Genomic DNA, 23997 nt, shown 5'->3' with positions numbered 1-23997 from the left:
CTCTAACCCCTCAGGGGCGGGGCGAACCCAGCGGCCCCCGCGGCCCCCAGCGGCCGGCAGGCGCCACTGCAAGTCCTTCTACGGTTGCGCGGGTTTTTCTCCGGGAACCCTCGTTGCGCACAAATCCAGCCCGTCGCCAGTACCGCCAAATGCGGTCTGGCTGGAAAAGGTAAGGGGAAAGAGCGCACGCAACAGTTAGCGGGGACCGCGCACGTATCTGGGCACTGACAAGGACCCGTAGAGACATGTAACAAATCGTAGCTAGTATTTATAGGGTGCTCAGTGGGGGTCCAGAGCTTTACCTTAACTACCTCAGGTAGCCTTCACAATAACCCTGTGTGGTGTCCTGTTATTACTGGCATTTTACAAGCGGGAAACTGAGGCGTGAAGGAGGAGGTAAGTCTGTGGAAGGTTGCACAGGTGTAAAGCGGCAGAGGCATTACCAGCAGGCTGTAGGGAACACAAGCTGAAGGCCTAATCTAACACCTAATCACGCTCATACCCCACAGGGGTGATCTGAACGTTGCTCCTGTAAAGCTGTAAAGAGAAAGCTATAAAGGGTGCAGAGTCATTGCTGAGGGTTGGCAGACGTGTTTAATCTGTAAACGTGCTAAACTAGTGGAACTTTATTCTCTACAAGCCACTTCTCCCAGAGTCGACAGCCTTCCTGTCTGCCCTGCTCCCTTAGCACCTAAGGTGAATTGCTCCCTCCGAGGGCTGAAATCCCCAGACTGTGATCTCCACCCTAGAACTCCCTCCAAAAAGCCTGGGGCCTGGCCCACACCTTAACTTATAGGATGTGCAAACAGAGCTGGCACAAAGTCCCCAGCTTCCCTTACATTTGTTACCTGTACTGGTGCATTAACCTGAATGGGTTACAATGTCTGTGGGCATATCCAGTCAGCTCTACATAATTCAGACCCGGAAAGTAGCCAGACTCCCCTTCAGATCTTGACTTCCTGATGGAGCTTCCCTTTAGACTCAGGCCTTTGCCAGATGTGATCCATTTTGATGACCTTGCAGTTCTCAGTTCCTTGACCTCTCATCACTCCCCTGGCAGGGGTAATCCTGGACCTTGTCCACCAAAAATTGCTCCTTCTCTGAATTCAAACTCTGAAGTTCTACTCTGACCATCGTCTTCCATCCTCCCCTGTGGACTTACCTTCTATCTGGTCTTTAACTGCAGGGAGACCTCCATTCCTGAATATGAGTACTCTTATCCATTCACTTGTAAAATTATTCAGCATCTGCCAGCTACTAAATGTTTGCTCTAGGCCAGGTTTAAAAATTTAAAAACCTTTAAAATGTGGCCTCCCGCTCAGCAGCATCAGCATCTGGGAGCTTGTTAGAAATGCAAATTCTTGGGCCCCACCCCAGACCTACTGAATAGGAAACTCTGGAGTGGGTCCCAGCAATCTGTGGTTTAATGAGCCCTTCAGGTGATTCCGATGCTCAGTCAAGTTTGAGAATCACTGGTCTAGGTCTTAGGTCCTCTTGACTTCGCTTTACCCACTGGATCCCAGGAATACTTCCACCACACTCTCATGGCAACATATTACTTCACTTGACCTACCAAGACCTCTCATTCTGTCACACCCCAACCATCCCATCTGTTTCCGTCATTTGTCCCAAAGCTGCTTTAGAGTAGTCTATACCATCTGCTTAAACTCCTAACTTTTCAGCCCTCTGTAATTTGGGTTTTGAAACTGTTTCCCTAAAGTCTTCCATTACTGAGTATTCATTCGGCTGCCATCTGAACTAGACTGTGTGAATGGAACTCAATTTCTTCCTCTTCAGATCATCCCCTGTTTTCATCCTCCCGGTGAATGATACCACTAAACTAAAGCCTGGAGTTTTGGGGTAAGTTATCTTTTTTTTTTTTAATTTATTTTTATTTATTTTTGGCTGTGTTGGGTCTTCGTTTCTGTGTGCAGGCTTTCTCTAGTTGTGGCGAGCGGGGGCTACTCTTCGTTGCGGGGCGCGGGCTTCTCATTGCGGTGGCTTCTCTTGTTGAGGAGCACGGGCTCTAGGCGCACGGGCTTCACTAATTGTGGCTCGTGGGCTCTAGAGCGCAGGCTCAGTAGTTGTGGCGCATGGACTTTGTTGCTCCGCGGCCTGTGGGGTCTCCCGGACCAGGGAAGGGCTCGAATCGGTGTCCCCTGCATTGGCAGACAGATTCTTAACAACTGCGCCCCCAGGGAAGTCCCCGCGGTAAGTTTTCTTTGATACTCCCTTTCACTTAGTCCCCACATCCACCCTGTGCAAGCTGTCTTACTGGATTTCTGAGATGTCTAAAATCTGTTCTCCACCTTTTATACTCATAGACCATACCTTATTTCAATTCCCTACCTTTCTTGCTTAGATTCATGTAAAATCTTTCTGACTGGTTTCCAAGTGCCTGGTGTATTTCAGCTCCATTTATCCTCCACACACTGGTCTTAAGGTAGTCTCTAAAATGACTTTCCTGATTAATTTAATGTCTCTAAGTTGCCTTCAGGAAATATCTAAATTTCGCAACATGAATTTTACACTAAGTTTCCTAACCTCCTTTTCAGTCTTGTGTCCCACACTCCACCCCTCCCCCCGCCTCCTTCAGGCAATATTCCTGCAGTCCTGTTGCTCCTATGCACTTTAGCATCTCCAGCCCTTGGTTTCCTCTGCCTAGAATTTACTTCTTTCCAGCTCTGCCTGATAAATTCTTTCTATTATATAGGGCTCTGAAATATGAACTAGAATGGAATTTCCACAAGGCTGGTGACTTTGTCTGGAACATGGTAAGCTCTCAATCTATTCATAAGCTCTTAGATCAATTCATGATTGAATGAATGAAATGTCACCCTTTTTGTGAAGCCTACCAGAGTGGATCCTGCAGAATTAATTTTTCAATTCCAAGGTCCTTTGCTCATCCTCTTGTCGTTTTGTTTAGTAGTCAGTTGAAAACCCAATAGTTAAAAAGCTCTTCAAGTGCAGGGACTGTGTCTTTTTTTTACTAAATAATACTCAGACCCACAGAACTGAGCTTTTCTTTTTTTTTTTTTAAATTAATTAATTAATTAATTTATTTGTGGCTGTGTTGGGTCTTTGTTTCTGTGTGAGGGCTTTCTCCAGTTGCGGCGAGCGAGGGCCACTCTTCAGCGCGGTGCGCGAGCCTCTCACTGTTGCGGCCTCTCGTTGCGGAGCACAGCTCCAGACGCGCAGGCTCAGTAGTTGCGGCGCATGGGCCTAGCTGCTCCGCGGCATGTGGTATCTTCCCAGATCAGGGCTCGAATCAGTGTCCCCTGCATCGGCAGGCAGACTCTCAACCACTGCGCCACCAGGGAAGCCCAGGGACTGTGTCTTGATCATACCTGACTCAGTAGAACTAGCAGAAAGGGATCGTCTATGAATATTTCCCAAATTAAGTTAAAATCATCAAAACTCCAGGCACCCTGGTGTTAACATGCCCATGGGGTGGGAGTCTGTGCTGGGAAGGAGCCTCAGAAGCATGCAGCTAACAGCCTGCTAATTATGTTGCAGGAAAGGGGACCCCTTCCAGGGCCCAAGAGTGGGTTCTTGTCTAACACTCGGAAATGAATTGTCTGAGGACATACATGTACTGACGAAACAAAAGACTTTATTGGGAAGGGGCACCCGGGTGGAGAGCAGCAGGGTAAGGGAACCCAGGAGAACTGCTCTGCCATGTGGCTCGCAGTCTCAGGTTTCATGGTAATGGGGTTAGTTTTCAGGGTTGTCTCTGGCCAGTCATCTTTCTTGGCCTATATTTGGTCTGACTCAGGGTACTTCCTGGTGGCGCGTGCATCTCTCAGCTAAGATGGACTCCAGTGCAAAGGATTCTGAGAGGTTGGCAGGACAATATTATGGGCTGGCATCTCCTCCCTCCTTTTGGCCCCTCCCAGATTCTCCTGGTTAGTTTTCGGTGGCAGCACCATGTTCCTTATTGGGAACTCGTGTTGTGAGAGAACTCATGCAAGTGGTTATCATTGTGCCTGGCCAAGGTGGGTGGTATCAGTCAATGGTTCCCTAACAATTAGAGTATCAAACTACACAATAGGCTAGTGGATAGCTTTATTTATTTAAAAATTCTAAAAAGTAATTTCTTATTAAAAAAGAAAAAAAATCCTGTACCGAAGCTATAAATAAGAAGGGGGACTTCCTTGGAGGTCCAGTGGCTAAGACTCTGCGCTCGCAATGCCTGGGGCCCAGGTTCAATCTCTGGTCAGGGAACTATATCCCACGCCGCAACTAAAGATCCCACGTGCTGCAACTAAGACCCAGCACAGCCAAATAAATAAATATTTTTAAAATAAATAAATAAATAAATAAAAAGGGATTGGCCTCCATATCTTTTTGCCACCCGCCAATCCCCAAAGATGACTATTACTGTCTGATACCTGTTTTCTTCAAGACATTTTCTGTGCGTAGACAACATACTGTTCTGCTACTGTTTGTTTTTTTAGCCCTAAAAATGTATTATGAATATCTTTCTACACCAGTACATTGAGTATGATTTAAATACCGTCTATATCCCCCTGACTCTCAAATGTATTTACGTCTTCAGCTCAGGCTTATCTTCTGAACTCCAGACGTACAACAATTATCAACTTGACGTAACCACCCTGATGTCTCACACATTCTAAACACAAAACTGCTCAAACCTGCTGCTCCTACACAGGCTTCCCCTCCTCATCATTCATCCAGTCATTCAAACCAGAAACCTCAGAGTCATTATTTTCTCCTCCTGCATCTAGTCAATACTGTTGACGTGTTGATTCTGCCTCCAAGCTATATCATCAAATCAGGCTGCTGCTCTCCATTTCTACTGCCACCTGGATTCTGCAGTCACCTCCCTACAGGCCTTCCTGCTTCCATGTTTGCCCCCTCCAAGCCACTTTCAATGAGTGGCTAAGCATCATTTAAAAAATAAAAGGGAGTTGGACTTCCCTGGTGGCACAGTGATTAAGAATCCGCTTGCCAATGCAGGGGACATCACTTCCAGAGAAGAGCTAGATGTTGTTTTCCAGACTTGGAAAGCAGACCCTGTGCTAACGTCTCCTGTGAGAAATCTTCCCCAGTTCCTCTCACGCTAATTGCCCTCTTCTCTGTGCTTCCAGAGAACAAGGAATCTGTCTGTTAGGGAAGTTACTAGTGACAAGTCCTAGCAAACAGAGCATTCTTACTACCTAATGGGCCCCATGCTAGGCTCTGGGGTTTGGACATGAACGGGACTTATTCCATTGTATTGTCCTCACTGGTTGCCAAGGTCACTGAGGGTGAGCGCCTCTGGGACAGGGACTGTATCTTATACGTTGCTTGGTTTGGTGTTTTTCTACTTCATCAGTCTTAACACCCTAGGAATGGAGCAAATACTCTGTAAGACCGTCTTTACCACCCTGAAATGAACCTTACTGATAAAATAACCTACCTACACATACAATTAAAAAAAAATCAAACTGTAATGCTCTAACGGTAATACAACAGAAAAATAAAGGGAGAGAAATGTATAATAAAAATGTATTCTAATGGATAAACTATATATATTCTTTTTTGTAAATTTATTTATTTTATTTTGGCTGTGTCGGGTCTTCGTTGCTGCACGTGGCTCTGGTTGCATCGAGCAGGGGCTACTCTTCGTTGCGGTGCGGTGGCTTCTCTTGTTGTGGAGCATGGGCTTTAGGTTTGCGGGCTTCAGTAGTTGTGGCTCGCGGGCTGTAGTGCGCAGGCTCAGTAGTTGTGGCACACAGGCTTAGTTGCTCTGTGGCATGTGGGATCTTCCCAGACCGGGGCTCAAACCCATGTCCCCTGCATTGGCAGGTGGATTCTTAACCACTGCGCCGCCAGGGAAGTCCAATAAACTATATTTGAAAATATGAAACAGTTAAAAATTTGTACTTATTGTGAATAGCTTAAAGAGATGTCATTCAAATGATTATTGAAAATACTTTTTAAAAAATGGATATAGAGCTATTCTGATTTTTTAATTTATTAATTAATTAGTTTGCACCAGGTCTTAGTTGTGGCTCGCCGGCTTCTTAGTTGCGGCATGTGTGTGGGATCTAGTTCCCTGACCAGGGATCGAACCCGGGCCCCCTGCATTGGGAGTGCAGAGTCTTAACCACTGCGCCACCAGGGAAGTCCTGAAAATACTTTTTTCTGTATATTGGCTACCTTGAAATAGCTAAATATTTGTTTATACATGTAGAATCCCGATGATTACAACAAATACAAACAGACCAATACAGGCATGTGGTATTGGTGAGTTAAATACCAGAGCAGCTTTGCTGTCAGTGAAGTGATTTTCTGAAATGGCAAACAACTCTCAGAAAACTTCCAAACTAAAAAAAGTACAGTCTTCCTTCACTTTACATAAGAGTTGCATTCCTGGAAAATTCAGTATATAATAAAACGACACAACAAATACTTTCTGCTTAGGTGTAAAACCGGGTTAGGTTCTTGGCTCAGCTCATTCTCAATGGCCTTCGGTATGAGGCTCAGCTCTTTAAGGTGAGACACTGCCTCCTGCACTGACACTTGACACTCCTGGGCCTGCCAATCCCCCACATCCTTGCGGCAACCATAGGGCCAATGAGAGCCCCTGGCCTAGCACTGCTTTTGGTGCATATTCCAGAATGAATGCAAAGCTGGAGCAGGTAGAGCAGAGGTGGTTGTGGTGATGGACAAGTGACTAGGGCGAGACTGCATGACTGTTACCAAAAACGTGCAAACCAAGCAGATGAACCGGGGCCTTTCTTCAAAGATAAAGATTTTGGTCAGATAGGGCATGGGCCATGCTTTCAGGAATACCATGTTTCAGAGACTAGGGAGGAGGCAGTCTGATTTTATAGTGCTATAGACTGCAAGGGATTAAGGGCTGAATAAGTGGACAGAAATGAAGGCAACTCCTTAAATAGCTATCACACTCAATGACCTGAGAAGAATAACAGTACCTACTCCTTAAGGCCTCTGTATGGATTAAACCTGCAAATGCACTTAGAATGATGTCTGGTCCAATTGTAAGCACTCAATGTTAATATGCCAGACACAGGACTACACACTTTCCATTGTCCTATTTAGTTCCCAAATCAAATTTGTGTGTACTTTTACTATCCCCAATTTGCATGCAAAAGAAACTGAAGTTTAGAAATGTTAAGAAAACTGTGCTAAAGAAGATACAGTGAGAGATGACAGGTGATCTGCTGAGTGGGAGCAGAGCGGGGAGTCAGAGATGGAGCAAGGTCCCGGCTCCCACTGAGAGTTGCCAAGTGCTGAAAGTAAATCCAGGCCATCACTAGCCCACCAGCATCCTGGAGGAAGGAGGCGGGTCCTAACTAGACATCACAAGAAGCAAAAAAACAGCTACCATTTATTTAGAACTGGGAGCCAGGTTTGGTATGAAGCACTCTACTCCATCCCCCCACATCTCAATGCTGGTACAGTACTAAGAAAGAGCCATCAGGGACTTCCCTGGCGGTCCAGTGGTTAAGACTCTGCGCTTCCACTGCAGGGGGCGCGGGTTCAATCCCTGGTAGGGGAACTAAGATCCCACGTGCCATGCTGTGTGTCCAAAAAAAATAAAAATAAAAAAAAGAAAGAGCCATCATTAACTCATTTTCCTGATCAAGACACTCAAGCTTAAAGAGAAAGTGGCTGCCTGAGGCAGGTTCTTCTAGAACGAGGATGCAAGAGCAGCAAGCAGCTACATCAGAGCTGAGAGCCAGTGCCCTTCTTGAGACTCACGCACCACCCACTGCTACCTCTGGGGAGTAGTGATGCCCAGTCCCCTGGGACAGTGTCTGAGGCTGGAGCCATGTTTCTGTACAGGCCTGTTGTGGGGTGAGGGAAGAGCAGGAGAGGGAATGAGAAGGGTCATCTCAGCCCTGTGGGAAACCCAGCGTGAACTTCAAGCACTGTGGGAATGTCCATGGCATCCCGACACAGCTCTGAATCTCGTCCCTTCCTTACTTGTCCCCCTGGCTTCTCCCTATCCCTCAGGTCTGAGGCTGGCAGCTGGCCTTGCCCTGGACACGGTCTCCTGCAACCAGGGAAGCCACAGCAGCCCAGCTGTGATCTGCAGCCTCTAAGGACAAGTACTCTGGTTTCTACTGAAACCGGAAATATGGAAGGGCCATGCCTCTCAGCTCTCAGTTCCCACCCCTCACCCCCAATGCTTAAATGGGGGAAATGAGACTTAAGCCTGGCTACTCCTTTTCTCAAGAAATTCTTTCCTTTCACCTTTCTCACTGCTCCTTCATGGCCTCCTATAAGGGTCTTTCCTTCAACTGTTCCATAGATGATGTGTTTCCCTGGGCCTCTCCTCATTGTCCCCAGCTGATTACATCCACTCCTATGAGTGGGTGGTGATTTGGGGGGGCCTTTTGCAGGCCTGGCTGCTTTATGATAGCATCTCCCAAGAAAAATGGGACCCTAAAGAGGGTCGAGTGTTTTCTTCCTTTGAAGAAGGAAGAGTATGGGCTCCCTTTGCTGTGCATCAGGCAACTGCCCCACCCATCAGCTCTGAGGGCATCCCATTTCCAACCTCAGAACTCACCTCCGCCCCCACCCCTGCCCCATCCTCAGACCACGCACACGCCAGGGTGCTGCAGATAACTTTAATAAGGCGTGGGCTGATGGTTGGTTTGTGGAACTAAAGGTCAAAGAGGGAGGGCATCACATCTGTAAGGAAAGAAGAAAGTCAAAGGGATCTATCTGCCGTTTGCAGACGCTGTTCCCTAAGCCTGGAAAGCTCTCTCACGGCAAATGATCTACTTTTCCTCTCTCAAGGCCCAAATGCCACCTGGTCTCCAGGAGAAGAAAAAGCCCCCTTTGCAGAGAACCGCTTATACCATGCTTCCCACATTGTGTGGTCACCATTTCCCCAAGCTGCGGGGCTGTGAGTAGGGCCAGCTGCACCTTAGCTGTTTCTCCACCAACTCCCAGCACCTCAGGTTCCGTGCTTGTGTGTGGGGGGGGACCTCTGACGCAGGCACGACCCCAGGGTCTCAGAACACTGCTCTCCTCTCCCGTTCCTACAGAAGGTGCCACCCCCTCCCCGCCCCCTCCTCCGTGTGACCCTGGCTCCTTCTCTGCACACTCGGCCTTGGGTCAGGATCTTCAGGACCCCTTCCCTCGGCCCCACGTGTGACGAGGCCTCACACCTGGCTGGCTCATGCACTGTTGGATAGTTTCCAGCTTAGTGGAGGCCAAGGCGCGGGCCTCCTCTGCAAAGCGGCGGTGTCCCTCCTCGGTCAACTTCCAGAGGCAGGATCGGGGCCGTGTGCTGGCGCCACCCTGCGTGCTGACCGGCACTTTCTCAAAGCTGTCTCGGAAACAGAGATTGTGACGCACGGTATTCTTCCAGCCTTCAGGAGCCGTCCGGAAAAAGGGGAAATGTTGTCTGCAGACAGGGAGGAATGGTAAGGAGAGGTGTGGTCTCTCTGGGAGACGCCTTACCCTGGAGAATGTTCTCCCCCGGGGCCAGGAGCCTCAGCCCTTCTCTCACGTCGGAGAAGGGCAAGCTGGCCCGCGACGCACTCTGCCAACTGAGCATGTGTCAGACCTCCACCTGGCGCAGTGCTTGTGCAGAGCCTCACCTTATAGACCCAGTTCACTGCCCCCACTCCCCGGCTCGCTTTCCTCCCTCCCTCCGAGGGCTCAGGAGTTTGACTTGCAACAGGAACAGAGCAGAAATCAGGCCAACAAGCTCCTGTCAGAGGAATCCTGGTCAAGGAGGATGCCTCTTGCGGATTAATACTCTGTGACTCGTCTGATAATAGAGGGAAAAGGTCTGAGAAACTCGTCATAGTCATGGGTACCCGACTCTCAAAGCTCAACGTAAATCCCTTCTCAGCCCGGCTTCCCCGGGTCCTTGGGGAACAGGCTGTGCCAGGCAGTTCAGTCCAAAGGGAAAGCATGTGAGAAACTGTTGGGGAAACCAGATTTTATACTGGGTTTATTTTAAACCAGATTTTATACTTCCCTCTTGAGAGGGAAGATGGGAGAATTTATGACCCGGGTGATTTTATATTTTAAGGAACTAAGGTATAAAAAGGTTGGAGTTTCTTAGATGTGAAAGGGGGTGGGGTGGCTATCTTCCTGTCTATGTGAGGTGTGGACACACATTCGGGAACAACCCAGAACCAGTGCCTGGGAAAGGAGAAGTATCCTCTCAGCCCCAGATGGGGGAACTGAAGCAGCAGCCCAGGGCCTGGAAGGTATCAGAGCAGGGCCCTGCCCCCTCCCTTCGCCCTCCTCACAGGGCCCCCCCCTGCACATACCGAGTGAAACTGTAGATCTGTTGCACGTTGAGGCCACAGGGGGAACTGTTTCTTAATGCCAGTGCAATTAGGTGGAAGTAATTGAGAGGGGGCCGGGACCACAGCCCCCCCTCCTGGCTGTTGGCTTGCCGAAGCCTCCGACTCTGGAGGGGGGCCCTTTTGTGAGGGGACGGGAGAGCCACAGAGGAGCTGTCATCCTGGTCCTCCGCCTCCTCCTCTTCTGTGAGCTAGAGGAGCACAGAGTAGGAACTGGTCCTGACTCCACGGCCTCTACTCCAGGGGTGCAGTGGCAGGAAGGGGTGGTGGTCTAGGGCCACCATCTGGGCTTCTCCCCAACCCAGGGGCACAGCTAATTTCTGAACCCATTAACCCTTCGTTAACCCTAAGAAAACAGAACTCTCTGCTGCATCATCCCTGTGCCCACCCTGCCTACATCCCAAGTCCAGCCCACACCCCAGAAACCCCTACCTCCCAGTTGCTGGGGGAAGAGGCAAACCACTTCCGAGGGGGATACTGGTCTCCAGAAAGTGATGGCGACTCCACCACTGTGGCCTGTGGGCATTTGGCAAAGTCGTCTTCTTTTGGGGGTGGCTGAGGGGAAGGGACTATGCTTGTCAGATTCTTCCCCTTACTGGGTTCTGGGACCTCCAGCTTTCCAGGGGGGAACACGATGTTGGGGTCTACCCACATCCACAGGTTGGGCTCGAAATCTGGACCTGTGCAGAGAAAAAGGAGATTGCGGACCATAGGTCATGGGCTTTGGGTGTCCCGCCCAGGCCACAGGGCCATGTCAGAGAACTCACTCCCATCTACTCACCATCTTTATCAGGGTTGGGTTTTTTTCCCAGAGGTAGTTTTGGTGGCTCAACTATTCGGAGTTTATATCTGGCAACTAGCAAAAAGAAGAGAGTCAAAACATCCTAGGATTTTCATTTTGGCCCCTTGAAGCTTCCCTGGGAGGTGGCTATGGGCCCTGCCTGGGAAGTTATGATGCCATATTCTACTGGTTTCCCCTTACCTCTCTGACCTTTTCATTCTCCTCTGCATTCTTCTCTTCTCACCCCACATTACGGCCCCTAAACCATCTCATTAATGCCTGTTACTTTAGTCAGTCACCATCTATAAACTCAAGGCTTACAAATCTTTCTCTCTAGCCCAGACTTCTCTGCCAGCCCCTTAACTAGAACTGCCCGTGGGATAACCCACAGGCATTTGAACAACATTTCTAAAACCCAACTCCATTTTCCTGCTCTTGCTCCTGCATTCCTCGTTTCAGCGCGTGGCACCAGCTAACCAGCTGTCCAGGCTAGATACTTGGAAATCATTCTTTTTTTTTTTTTTTCCCTCAATTTTTTAGTTGAAGTATAGTTGATTTACAATGTGTTCGTTTCAGGTGTACAGCAAAGTGATTCAGTTTTTTTTTTTTTTAATTTTTTTCTATTTTTTTAAATTATTTATTTATTTATTTATTTATTTATTTATGGCTGTGTTGGGTCTTCGTTTGTGTGCGAGGGCTTTCTCCAGTTGTGGAGAGCGGGGGCCACTCTTCATCGCGGTGCGCGGGCCTCTCACTATCGCGGCCTCTCTTGTTGCGGAGCACAGGCTCCAGATGCACAGGCTCAGTAATTGTGGCTCACGGGCTTAGCTGCTCCGCGGCACATGGGATCTTCCCAGACCAGGGCTCGAACCCGCATCCCCTGCATTGGCAGGCAGACTCCCAACCACTGCGCCACCAGGGAAGCCCGTGATTCAGTTTTATACACACACACACACACACACACACACACACACACACACGCGCGCGCGCGCGCGCATATATATACACATTCTTTTTCAGATTCTTTTCCATTGTAGGTTATTACAAGATATTGAACATAGTTCCCTGTGCTCTACAGTAGGCCCTTGTTGGTTATCTATTTTATGTACAGTAGTGTGTATCTGTTAATCCCAAACTCCTAATTTATCCCCCCCCACGCCCCCTCCCCCGCCACCACTTCCCCTTTGGTAACCATAAGTTTGTTTTCTATGTCCGTGAGTGGAAATCATTCTTGACTCTTCTTTCCCGTACAGCCACACCCAATCAATCACCAAGTTCTACCATCCTAGTCCAAGCCTATAACCTAAAAGGTCTGTTTATCTTCTTTTCTTTAATTTACCGTATTGCAGTTTGAGTGATCTTCCCAAAATGTTAATCCAATCATGCCACCCTTCAGTGTAAAGCCTTTTGATGGCTTTCCATTGCCTTTGGGCCAAATCTAAATTCCTGAGATAGTCTACAAGGCCCTGGCTTCTCATCAGTGTTGAGTCATTCCTCCCAGGCTCTCCACCCATCTCCAACAGACCACATCTAGATCCTCTGCCTTCCCATAAGCTGTTCCCTTTGCTGGAAAGAAACACTCTTCCCTCTTCCTGCTTGCCTAGTTAAATGCTACTCACCCATCAGGTCTCTGTTTAAACATCTTTCTAAAGCAGGCCTTCTCTGACTACCTGTCCAAACACTCCCGTAGCACACATTTTATTGTAATTACCTGGTAAGTGTCTATCTCCAGGTCTGTCTCCTTCACTGCCTGGCACATGGGAGGAGCTCAACTTAACTGGATGAATGAATACATGGTGGGCTCAGAGTAAATCAGGTATATATTAGAGCTAGCTGCTCGACATGAAGCTGGCTTCTGGTCCAGTTAGGGGGAACTATTTTTGTCCCCCTCATTGTCCCCATGAGTGTCATCATATTACAGATGAATCTAGGTTTTTGTCTGGAAAATGATGATATACTTATTAGAGAGCTCAGTAATTAGAAAGGATGCCCATTACATCGTTAATGTTCAACACAGTATTCTAAAAAGGAAAAAGTAGTAAGAGATACAAGAAAGAAAAAGGCAAAACTGTAATTATTTACAGAAAAAAACATAGATTAACAGAAAACCATACAAAATCGATATATAAATTATTAGAACCGATAAGAGTCCAGCAAGTTTGCTGGATATAAGACCAACATACTAATCACCACTGTTCCTCTATACCAGCATTAAGAAACTGGAAAATAATTTTTTTTTTCCAAAAAGGTGCTGTTCACAATAGCAACCAAAGTTATAATGTATCTAGGGATTAACTCATCAAAGAATGGACCTTTATGTGAAAAAGATGTACTTACTACTTAAGGACCTAAAAGACTTCAATAAACAAAGACATATAATACATATTATAAAGATGCCAATTATCCTCAAATTAACCTATACATTTAATGCAGATATTATAACACATAAAAATTGAAAGGTTCTGCACAGTAAAACTCACAAGGGAAAAAAAAATCCATAGATAATAAACCAGAAAAAAAATCATCTCCAGAACTCTCAATTCTCTGATAGACAGCTCCTACAAATCAAAAAATAAAAGGCTAAGACAAATCTATACGTGGGTGAAAGATACGAATCAGTATTCAGAAGGAGGGGCTACCTGAAGATGCTCAGCCTTACTAGTAATAGGAACACAATAAAAGAATGATATAATACTTTACATCAAACTGACAAGAATTATAAAAAGAGGTAATACCAAGTGTTGGCAAAGATGCAGTGAAATAGGATCCTTTATTACATCTGAATAGCAACCGGTGCTGGTGAAGAATAATCAGGCAGCACTACAATTTACTGTCTAATCCTGGGTGTGTCTACTCAAGTTAAAAGAGGAATTTATATACTAATTTTCATTGCTACCATCATCTACCAAATTCTCGGCCACTCCCCCTCATTTAGAGGAATTTAGTTCCTGGCTCACTGTCACTAGTGCTACTCCTGCCTTAAATCTTGGCTATTTCAATAGATACATAGATGATTATCCTAATAACCTGGCCTCTAGTTTCTTGAACTCTTCTCCTCCCAAAATTCTGCCTTCCATCCTAACATAGACAGTCCTCACTGTCATAACCTAAACCAATAACTGCAACCTCTCCATAACCTCATTTTTGCACCATGTAAAAATGCACCACCTCCTCTTTCCAACCATCTCTTTTGATACCAACTGATAACCCCAATCCATTGATCTATGGCTTTGGAGCACTTGTTTGGTAGAGCTGGATTTAATCAGGGTTGTGGTTTGGCCAAGCAAGTGTTCCAAAGCCATAGAGAGCCAAAGGAGTCAACGGTGTATGCAAGAGAGTGAGCCTGTTTGACTGGGGGATTCCAGGTTAGTTAAAGAGAGGACATCCTCTCTAACTCTGCTCTTTGAGAGCAGGGAAAGGGTGATGAGATCAACAGACGGGTGATCTCAGTGGGATCAAAGGATAGTGCCTCTGTCCATCTCCCTCCCTTGCTCTCTCTGACACAGGTGGCCCCACGCCTCCTCAAGGACAGTGTTTGAAATTTATTTTGGCCTCAGGAGGCTTGTGGGATCTTAGTTTCCTGACCAGAGGGGAGTGAAAGCGCCAAGTCCTAATCATTGGACAGCCAGGGAATTCCAGTCTCCTCTCTTTTCTGTTATAAATTTCTGTCTCTGGACCATTATCATCATTCAAATATGCTGTTAATTCTCTCATCTTATTAAAAACAAGAACTTCTTTTGTCCCCACTTTCTGTGCCAGGCCACTACTCCATATTTTTGCTTTCCTTTGAGGAAGAACTCCTCGAAAGAATTGCCTATACTTTGTCTCCACTTCCTCTCCCTTCCACACTTAAAGCCTTGCCAATCAGTCTTCCTCCTCCACCACTCCACCAGAACCACTATGATCAAGGCTGCACTCCACCAAAACCATATAATCAAGGCTCTGCTTTGCTAAATCCAATAGTCAGCCCACCTCCGACCTGATCTCTCACAGCAGTGTTCCTGTCCTGTGACCACTCCTTCTTTGAAACACTTTCTTCACTTGGTTTCCAGGAAACCACAATATCAGTTTTGATTCTTAATGGTCACTTCCTCAGTTTTTTTGGTTTATCTCCTCTCCAATATCTTTAGAATGGAATGCCCCCCAGGGCTCATCCTTGGTTCTTCTCTATTCTCACCCCTTAAATGCCAGGCGTGTACCAAAGACTCTCAAAATTTATATCTGCATACCTCTCTCCAGAATTGCAGACTTATATATTCACCAGCTTACTCAACATTTCTACTTGGATATCTAAAAAATATCTCAAACTCAGCATGTTCAGAACAGAATTCCTGATTTTCCTCCCTAAACATCCTATCAGGAGCTTACCCCATCTCACTACAAGACAACCCATCCTTGCTCTTGATCAGCCAAAAACTCTGGATGAGTCATCCTCTAATCTCTCTTTTTTACACCACACATCCAATCCATCAAGCGAATCCACGTGGTTCTACCTTCTTACCATATCCTCTGCCACCACCCTGGTGGTGCAGTCTGCCATCGGCTCTTGTCTGGATTACTACAGTAGCCTCCTAACTAGTCTCCTGGCTTCCCAGTCGCTCTACATTTACAGTGTACCCTCAACCCAGCAGCCACAGTGATCTTTTCAGACTATAGATCATTCAGGATCAGCTACATAATTTGCAGCGCCCAGTGCAAAAGGAAAATGTGGGCCTCCTTGTTCAAAAATTATTAAAAATCTTAAGACAGTGATAGCAGGACATTAAACCAAGTATAGGCACACTATGCAATGGCACAGGTCACTCACTAAGCTGGCGATCATGTCACTCCTCTGTTCCAAACCTTTCAACCATGCTGCATCTTACTTGGAGTCAACCCTAACGCCCTCAAAGGGGAAGACGGCTCTTCCTGATCTCTGCTCCATGACCCACACCCTCTGAACTCTCCTCTTTATTTACTTTGATCCAGCCTCACTGGCCTCTTTACCGGTTCCTCCAGGCATATTCCTGAGGGCTTCTACACTGGCTATTTTTTCTGCCTGGGAAATTTTCCTCTAAGTATCCTCCGGCTCACTATCTCACCTCCTTCAACTCTGCTCTGCTCATATACTATGTTCCCAATGAAGACCAACCTGATGACCCTATTTAAAACTGTAGCTGCCACCACCTCCCAGCCCCCATTCCTGAGCCCTCTTACCATGTCCTTTTTCCCCCCATCTCAGTTATCACCTTATAACATACCATATATATATATATATATATATATTTTTTTTAATGTGGATTGCCTGTGTGGCCCCAGTAGAATGTCAGCTCCATGAAGACTTGTCTGTTTTGTTCATGATGTATCACGTGAGTGTCCAGAACAGTGCCTGGCAAATTGGAGGTGCTCAATAAATATTTCTTGAATCAGTGAAGATACAAGAATGTTCGTCAGCATTACTTATGGTGGCAAAGAGTTCCAGTGGAGTTTTGTCTCCATCAGTAAGGAGAATTAAAATGCAAAAAGTAATGTATGCAGATGATAGAATACCGCACAGCAGTCAGAAATGATGAACCAGATCTGCATTTAGCAACCGAAATAACTCTTAAAAACGATTTGGGGGCTTCCCTGGTGGCGCAGTGGTTGAGAATCTGCCTGCCAATGCAGGGGACACCGGTTCAAGCCCTGGTCTGGGAAGATCCCACATTCCACGGAGCAGCTGGGCCCGTGAGCCACAATTACTGAGCTTGCGCATCTGGAGCCTGTGCTCCACAACAAAAGAGGCCGCGATAGTGAGAGGCCCGCGCACCGCGATGAAGAGTGGCCCCGCTTGCCACAACTAGAGAAAGCCCTCGCACAGAAACGAAGACCCAACACAGCCATAAATAAATAAATAAATAAATAAATAAAAATTAAAAAAAAAAAAAAACGATTTGAATGAGGGGGAAAAAAGCAATGAGTTTATGTCAATTAAGTTCATCTATAAAAGCAAAATAATGCTAAACAGTTTTCAAAGATACACCTATCTAAAGACATTAAACGGATTAGGGTAGATACTTGGGAGTGTGGGAGGTGACAAAAGTGGGTGGGGATTGAATGAGTTAATCCAAGTACTTTGCCCAAACAGATGTCAATCATGTACCATGAATGTAGGAGGTGATTAACTCAAATCGCAACACTTGAGGACCAAACAAAAAAAGTTTTTAAAAGACAACGGTCAACTATCCATTCAGCAAATATTGAGCACCTCTAGGTGTCAGACAATGTATTAGGAGGTGGGGATACAGCCACGAACAAAACCGATTTTAAAAAGATTTTAAGAGAAAGATGAACGAAAACGTAGTGTGTCCCGATGGCGTAGGCGCCACGGAGAAAAGGCCGAGAAGAGGCCTAGAAAGTTCTGGGATTTAGCCGGGGTGGGTGGGGTAGGATTGAAAGGCCGTGTTCAGGCAGGACCCCTGCCCTCCCCGGGCTTTCGGTCGAGGCGGGGACTCCATTGCCCCTCGGAAAAAGTGGGGGTGGGGTGGGAGCTCCGGGGTTCAGCAAAGGGGGCGCGGGGCCCGGTAACGCGACATACGTCACGGGGCTCGTGGGGGCGAGTGGCAAGCGAGTCAAAGGCCGGGGAGCTTCCGGTCCGGCGCGCCCAGGAGCCTCCGACCCTCCGCGGCGCGCCCATCCCCCACGACCCCCCTCTCGGACACTCACGGTTCTGTTCCGCTAAGGGCAGGTGCGTAGTGGTGAAGGCCAGAAAGCACTCGTTCCCCATGTCCCAGTCCAGCAATCCCGGGACCTGGCCATGGAGGCTGGCCCAGAAGTCTAGGTGCTGGAGCTTCAGATCCACGATTAGCTAGAGGAGGGAGAGCCAGCACAGGGTGGGAGAGTCTGAAGAGACTGAGGCTGAGGTCTAGGAGGCACTTCCTCAAATACCCGCACTCTGATTGAGTTAGGTCGGAGCCCGCTCAGGTGTGCCCAGTCCGTCTGACACTCTTGCTCTCGAGCCTCCACTGAGTGCTCCTTGCCACGTCTTTCTGCAAGACCCCCCGCTTTCATTTGGGAACCTTGGGGGTCCAGAAGGGAGGTACCCCAGGCCCTCTTTCCCCTCTACATTTGCACCAAGCTCTTCTTTTATTTAGTAAATCAGTCTACCATTGAAGAACGATCCCGTGGTGGTATTAATAGCTACTTTCTAGAAGTTTGGAAGATTTCATGGTTTATCCAAGATTACATCTGTAAGTATATGGTGGAGATAGGATTAAATGGTGATTTTTTTTATTATTTTTTTTTGAATGGTGATATTTAAATTTTGTTTTTCATAATTTCAGATTTACAGAAAAGTCCCAAGAATACTATAAAAAATTCCAGTATACCTAAATCCTGTAACTCACCAATTATACCAATTATTAACATTTCATCACATTTTTGCTTTTGTCTCCATGTATGTAAGACATACATTATTTTTTCTGAACTGTTTGAGAGTAATTTGCAGATATCATGTCCCTTTACCCACAAATACTTCAGTGTGTATTTTCTAAAAACACGGATATTGTTTTACATAACCAGAAAATCAGAAACAAGAAAATCATCAAAATTTAACATTGATGGGCTTCCCTGGTGGCGCAGTGGTTGAGAATCTGCCTGCCAATGCAGGGTACACGGGTTCGAGCCCTGGTCTGGGAAAATCCCACATGCCACGGAGCAACTAGGCCCGTGAGCCACAATTACTGAGCCTGCGCGTCTGGAGCCTGTGCTCCGCAACAAGAGAGGCCGCGATAGTGAGAGGCCCGCGCACCGCGATGAAGAGTGGCCCCCGCTCGCCGCAACTAGAGAAAGCCCTCGCACAGAGATGAAGACCCAACACAGCCAAAAATAAATAAATAAACAAAGTAAACAATGCGTTAAAAAAAATTCTTTAAAAAAAAAAATTTAACATTGATTCAATACTATGTTTAAGATACACAATTCTATTCAGATTTCACCAATTGTCCCAATAGTGTCCTTTATTTAATTTGTTTTCTGGTCTAGAATCCAATTCAGGATCATGCAGGGCATTTAATATTTATGTCTCTTTAGTCTCTAATCTGGAGCAGTTTCTCAGACTTTTATTTATTTATTTTTAATTTTTTTTTGAATTTTATTTATTTATTTTTTATACAGCAGGTTCTTATTAGTTATCTATTTTATACATATTAGTGTATACATGTCAATTCCAATCTCCCAATTCATTCCACCACCCCCCCACCAGACTTTTAAATCTTTCATAACGTTGACACTTTTGAAGAGTACAGGCCATTTATTTTGTAGAATGTCCCTAATTTCCTCATAATTAGACTTAGATTATGCATTTTTGGCAACAATACCAGAGAAGTGATTTTGTTTCCTTCTTAGTACATCACATCAAGAGGCCCATGATGTCACTTTGTCTCATTATTTGTGGTATCCATCATGTTTCTCAATTGTGAAGTTACCTTTTTTTTTTTCTTTTGTAATTAGTAAGCAATTTGTGGGGAGATACTTTAAAGTGATCTAAAATCCTGTTTCTCATCAAGTTTGGACCCACAGATTCTAGCGTCCATTTACGATTCTTGCCTAAATCAATCATTACTATCATGGATGTGAAATGATGATTTTTTTTTTTTTTTTTGACTGTGGGATCTTAGTTCCCCAACCAGGGATTGAACCTGGGGCCACGATAATGAAAGCACTGAGTCCTAACCACTGGACCGCCAGGGAATTCCCTGATTTTTCTAAATCAATCATTACATCTCCATTTATTTAGTTGGCATTCTGTTGTAAAGAAGAGCTTTTCCTTATCTTATTTTGTTTATTTGTTATCAGTATGGACTCAAAGGATTGATTCTTATTTTACAGAGTGGATCATAATTCAGTATTGTAATTATTTGTTTTAATTCTTAAATTGTTCAGATTTGGCCAGAGGGTGAGGCAGCCCCCTCTGGTTCCTTTGTGCATACTGGGTTTTCACATCAGAGCTCATCCACCCTATATTGTGTTGCCTGTTCCTTGTCTACTAGACCAGATTTTTTTAAAAATAATTTATTTATTTATCTTTGGCTTCGTTGGGTCTTCGTTTCTGCACATGGACTTTCTCTAATTGTGGCGAGCAGGGGGCTGCTCTTCGTTGTGGTGCGCAGGCTTCTCATTGCAGTGGCTTCTCTTGTTGCGGAGCACAGGCTCTAGGCGTGTGGGCTTCAGTAGTTGTGGCACACGGGCTTAGTTGCTCTGTGGCATGTGGGATCTTCCTGGACCAGGGCTCGAACCCGTGTCCCCTGCACTGGCAGGCGGATTCTTACCCACCGAGCCACCAGGAAAGTCCCGACCAGAAATTTTGAGAGTAGTACCTGGTGCATAGGAGACCCTCAATAAATGTTGTTTTAACTATGGTGAAAACAACAGCTTTCTTTTAAAAAATTTACTGGGACTCTACCTTTAATATCAGTAATAATAACTTTTATGACAATTTACCTAATTATAAAAATAATACATGTTTGATGCATAAAACTTGGAAGTATAGAAAGCACAAAGAAAAAACAATAAAATAAAAATCACTCTTGTTATCAACCAGAGATAATAATTAATTACATTCTGATGTATATTATTCCAATCTTTTTCCTTATGAGTGTTTCATTTTTGTTTTATAAAAAATGTTATTGTAACGCATCCACCCTTTTATAGCCCTTTTTATTTATTTTTATTTTTATTTTTTTTCCTTTTATTTATTTTTTAGGCTATACTGTGTGGCATGCGGGATCTTAGTTCCCCAACCAGGGATCGAACCTATGCCCCCTGCATTGGGAGCACAGAGTCTTTTTTTTTTTTTAATATATATTTTATTGATTGATTGATTGATTGATTGATTGCTGTGTTGGGTCTTCGTTTCTGTGTGAGGGCTTTCTCCAGCTGTGGCAAGTGGGGACCATTCTTCATCGCGGTGCGCGGGCCTCTCACTATCGCGGCCTCTCTTGTTGCGGAGCACAGGCTCCAGACGCGCAGGCTCAGTAATTGTGGCTCACGGGCCCAGTCGCTCCGCGGCATGTGGGATCTTCCCAGACCAGGGCGCGAACCCGTGTCCCCTGCATTGGCAGGCAGATTCTCAACCACTGCGCCACCAGGGAAGCCCGGGAGCACAGAGTCTTAATCACTGGAGTGCCAGGGAAGTAAGTCCCCTATAGCCCTTTTTTGGTTGTTGTTGAATTTTATTTTATTTATTTATTTTTTGTACGGCAGTTTCTTATTAGTTATCTATTTTATACATATTAGTGTATATATGTCAATCCCAATCTCCCAGTTCATCACACCCCCACCCCCATAGGCCTTTTAAAATTAGTGTATCATTTAAGAATGTTTATATCGTGTAAATCATATCTCTGATAAGGGGTTAACATCGAGACTATATAAAGAACTCCCACAACTCATCAAAAAACCCAAACAACCCAGTTTAAAAATGGGCAAAGGACTTGAATAGACATTTCTCCAGAGAAGAAATACAAATGTCCAATAAGCACATGAAAAGATGTGCTTTTATATCATTAACATTAGAGAAATGCAAATAAAAACCACAATGAGATACTACCACATCCATTGGGACAGCTATTATAAAAATAAACAAAACACAGAAGATAGCAACTGTTGACTAGGATGTAGCGAAATTGGAATCCTTGTGGATTGCTGGTGGGAATGTAAAATGGTGCAGGCCCTCAAACCAAAAAATGTAGGGACTTCCCTGGTGGCATAGTGGTTAAGAATCCGTCTGCCAATGCACGGGACACAGGTTCAATCCCTGGCCCAGGAAGATCCCACATGCTGCTGAGCAACTAAGCCCACGAGCCACAACTACTGAGCCCACTCACCACAACTCCTGAAGTCCGTGCACACTAGGGCCCACGTGCCGCAACTACTGAGCCCGCATGCTGCAACTACTAAAACCTGCATGCCTAGAGTCCGTGCTCCGCAACAAGAGAAGCCACCGCAATGAGAAGCCTGTGCACCGCAACGAAGAGTAGCCCTCCACTCAGTGCAACTAGAGGAAGCCCGTGCACAGCAGTGAAGACTCAATGCAGCCAAAAAAAATAAATAAAATTGAAAAAAAAAATGTAGAATTACCGTATGATCTAGCCATCTCATTTCTCAGTATATAACCGAAAGAAGTGAAATCAGAGATTTGAACATACATCTTCATACCCATGTTCGACAGCCTTATTCACAATATCTAAAAGTGGAAACAACCCAAATGTCCATCAGTGGATGAAGGTGGTATATACATACAGTGGAATATTATTTAACCTTAAATTGTTCTGATGCATGCTACAACATGGATGAACCTTGAAAATATTATGCTAAGTGAAATAAGCCAGACACAAAAGGACAAATTTTGTACAATTCCACTTGTATATCTAGAATAGCCAAATTTATAGAGACATAAAGAACGGTGGTTGCCAAGGGTAGAGGAGGAGGGAATGGGGACTTATTATTTAATGGGTACAGAATTTCCGTTTGGGCTGCTGAGGTTCTGGAGATAGATAGTGGTGTTGGCTGCACAATGTAAGTGTACTTAATGCCACTGACCTGTACACTTAAAAATGGTTAAAATAGTACGTTTTATGTTATGTTCATTTTACCACAATTTCTAAAATGTTTATGTCAGTAATATCCAAACTTTGCTGCACATTGGAATCCCCTGGGGATCTTTAAAAAGTACTAATGCCTGGATCCCACCCCCAGTCATTCTGATTCTGGTGTGGGGTATGGCCTGGGTGTTGGGATTTTTAAAACCCCCCTGGATGATTCTAATGTGCGGCACAGTTTTGCTCCTTGTCTGATGTTCTTCCCACAATACAAGAGGGGTGGGCACCAAACCTCCCTCAGCTGGTGCAGTTAGGGTGGGAAGCAGGGCCTGAACCATTCTCCCTGACCCTCCCTCTTGACTCCAGGCCTCAGCTCAGTCAGGCCCACTGAAACTAAGGAGGGTCCCAGTGTTCACCTCCTCTCATCTATCATAGCACTTATTACAGTTTTATTTATTTACTTGTTCGCATTTTGGGGAATCTGTATCTTCCACTAAATTCCATGTAAGTTCCACGAGGGAGGAACAGTGTCTTTTCACAGTTTATTCCTAGCACCTCCAGTAGCACCTGGCACATAATAAATGCTAAGTTAGTGTTCGTGGAATTCATAGATATTGTTGTTCTTCTCTTCCATTGCCTCCCTCTCCCGGGCTCCTGGATTACTCTAGAAAGGGATCATTAGACCATTGTTCCAGCATCTTCTAACTCTGTGTCATTTTTTATTGTTTTTGCAGAATTTTTGGCACTTTCCTAGCCCCCGCCTTCTCTTCAGGGGCTTGTTAATTCATTCGTTCGTTCACTTATTCAACAATATTTATTGAGTATCCACTGTGTCCCAGGCACCTCAAAGGTACTACAGGCCCTTGGGAGCAAAGCGACAACTCCCAGGGAACATAAAGTCTGGTGGGGAGACAATTGAATAATCACATAAACATAATAAACATAGTAATGCTATGAAAGATGGGATAGGAGAACCCAACCTAATGGGGGGTGGAGGTCAGAGAAGGCTTCCCTGGGGAAGCTGGCTTAACTACGCAAATAGAATGGAGTGGGCATGGGGGCAGTCTTCAGAGCAGCCTGGGCTTGAGGAATAGTCTGTGCAAAGGCACTGAGGCAAGAGGAAACACAGGACATTAGAAGGCACATGGTGAGAGCCAGAGGGGCAGTTAGGGGAGAGACCCAGGGCTGTCTTTGAAGGCCACCTCAAAGATTTTGGTCTTTCCCCTAAGAGCAAGGCAAAGATCCTTAGAAGGAATATATATATTGGAGAAGACACGAATGAGGATGAGTACTCCCGCTCTTTTCCCTCCGTTACCCCACGGTACCACTCTTGCCCCCTCCGGCAGGGTTC

The 23997-nt window shown here is 45.7% G+C and overlaps 2 protein-coding genes across 10 annotated transcripts in view; one reads left to right on the top strand and one right to left on the bottom strand.

Moving 5' to 3' along the window:
- Window positions 1-49: 49 nt before the first annotated feature.
- The window catches only part of BCL9L (BCL9 like), a 76625-nt gene continuing 52677 nt past the window's right edge, over window positions 50-23997 (top strand). For 4 of the 9 annotated variants that reach the window (XM_057552430.1, XM_057552429.1, XM_057552431.1 and 1 more), the window contains exons 1-4: window positions 50-169; window positions 1798-1860; window positions 2069-2211; window positions 2714-2774. The gene's annotated coding sequence lies outside the window, so the exon portion shown is untranslated. Of the gene's footprint in view, window positions 258-1797; window positions 1861-2068; window positions 2212-2713; window positions 2775-23997 lie in introns of all 9 variants that reach the window. The other 5 variants (XM_057552425.1, XM_057552427.1, XM_057552426.1 and 2 more) reach the window with 5 other exon arrangements.
- FOXR1 (forkhead box R1) lies at window positions 8642-17848 on the bottom strand. The gene is made up of 6 exons (XM_007196634.2): window positions 17773-17848; window positions 11089-11163; window positions 10740-10987; window positions 10272-10498; window positions 9153-9391; window positions 8642-8670 (listed from the first exon to the last, which is right to left on the bottom strand). The coding sequence occupies exons 1-6, from the start codon at window positions 17831-17833 to the stop codon at window positions 8642-8644; spliced, it is 879 nt and encodes a 292-aa protein (XP_007196696.1). The 5' UTR covers window positions 17834-17848.

Source organism: Balaenoptera acutorostrata, chromosome 9 (genome assembly GCF_949987535.1).
Source record: "Balaenoptera acutorostrata chromosome 9, mBalAcu1.1, whole genome shotgun sequence".
NCBI lineage: Eukaryota > Metazoa > Chordata > Mammalia > Artiodactyla > Balaenopteridae > Balaenoptera > Balaenoptera acutorostrata.
Note: the sequence above shows the minus strand (reverse complement) of the source record. Positions and strands in the feature narration are given on the sequence as shown.

Bases quoted from the DNA above. Each gene is read 5' to 3' on its own strand.
- FOXR1 (XM_007196634.2), bottom strand. From the start codon at position 17,833: ATGGGGAACGAGTGCTTTCTGGCCTTCACCACTACGCACCTGCCCTTA. The intron at 11,164-17,772 runs GTGAGTGTCCGA...TCTTTTTGCTAG, and splicing joins GCCCTTAGCGGAACAGAACC to TTGCCAGATATAAACTCCGA. The intron at 10,499-10,739 runs GTAGGGGTTTCT...GTGCTCCTCTAG, and splicing joins CTTCCCCCAGCAACTGGGAG to CTCACAGAAGAGGAGGAGGC.